Source organism: Octodon degus, unplaced genomic scaffold (assembly GCF_000260255.1).
Source record: "Octodon degus isolate 3935 unplaced genomic scaffold, OctDeg1.0 scaffold00325, whole genome shotgun sequence".
In the NCBI taxonomy this organism is placed as follows: domain Eukaryota; kingdom Metazoa; phylum Chordata; class Mammalia; order Rodentia; family Octodontidae; genus Octodon; species Octodon degus.
The window spans coordinates 1,251,749-1,252,543 of record NW_004524901.1 but is presented as its reverse complement, the minus strand read 5'-3'; the positions used below and the strand labels follow the sequence as shown (position 1 = coordinate 1,252,543).

The 795-nt window shown below is 46.7% G+C and overlaps 1 protein-coding gene across 1 annotated transcript; it reads left to right on the top strand.

Moving 5' to 3' along the window:
• Positions 1–308: 308 nt before the first annotated feature.
• Positions 309–706, top strand: LOC101579696 (ubiquitin-like). The gene has a single exon (XM_012513124.2). It carries the CDS (start codon positions 320–322, stop codon positions 704–706), a length of 387 nt encoding a protein of 128 aa, XP_012368578.1. The 5' UTR covers positions 309–319.
• Positions 707–795: the final 89 nt, after the last annotated feature.

The window sequence follows — 795 nt, the reverse complement described above, 5'->3', positions numbered from 1 at the left end:
AGTCATGGAAGGAGAGTCTTGCAAGTCTAGCAAGAGTCTTGTTTGTAACTACAAAATTTATAGAAAACAAAATTCCAGCCCTTGCCTGAAGAATATAAATGTTATCCCTAGAAAATCTAAGGTTAATAGAAGAATTTAGACATGTATACAAAGAAAAATTAAGACATCTAATGGTAGTTAAAAGAGTTCCAGTAACTAAGTCCCATGAGAAACAGATAAGGGGGGTAAACACATGCCTGTGGAAAATGCATCGTGTTCCCTTTAAATTTAAGGTGCAGCTCTTTCTCTTCAACAACTCTGCCAAGGGGCAGACACAGACATGCAGATCTTTGTGAAGACCCTGACGGGCAAGACCATCACCCTCGAGGTTGAGCCCAGTGACACCATCGAGAATCTCAAAGCCAAAATCCAAGACAAGGAGGGCATCCCACCTGACCAGCAGTGTCTGATATTTGCTAGCAAACAACTGGAGGATGGTCAGACCCTCTCCGACTACAACATCCCAAAAGAGTCCACCCTGCACCTGGTGCTTTGCCTGCGAGGTGGGATTATCAAGCCATCCCTGCTCCAGCTTGCCCAGAAGTACAACTGTGGCAAGATGATCTGCCGCAAGTGTTATGCCCTCCTGAACCCCCATGCTGTCAACTGCTGCAAGAGTAAGTGTGGCCACACCAACAACCTGTGCCCCAAGAAGAAGATCAAATAAAGCTCAGCTAGCCCCTCATCCAGAAGGGCACCACCTGCCCAACGCTTGCAGCCTTGGGGCCTGAATAAAGTTTCCCTCCCTTGACTAGA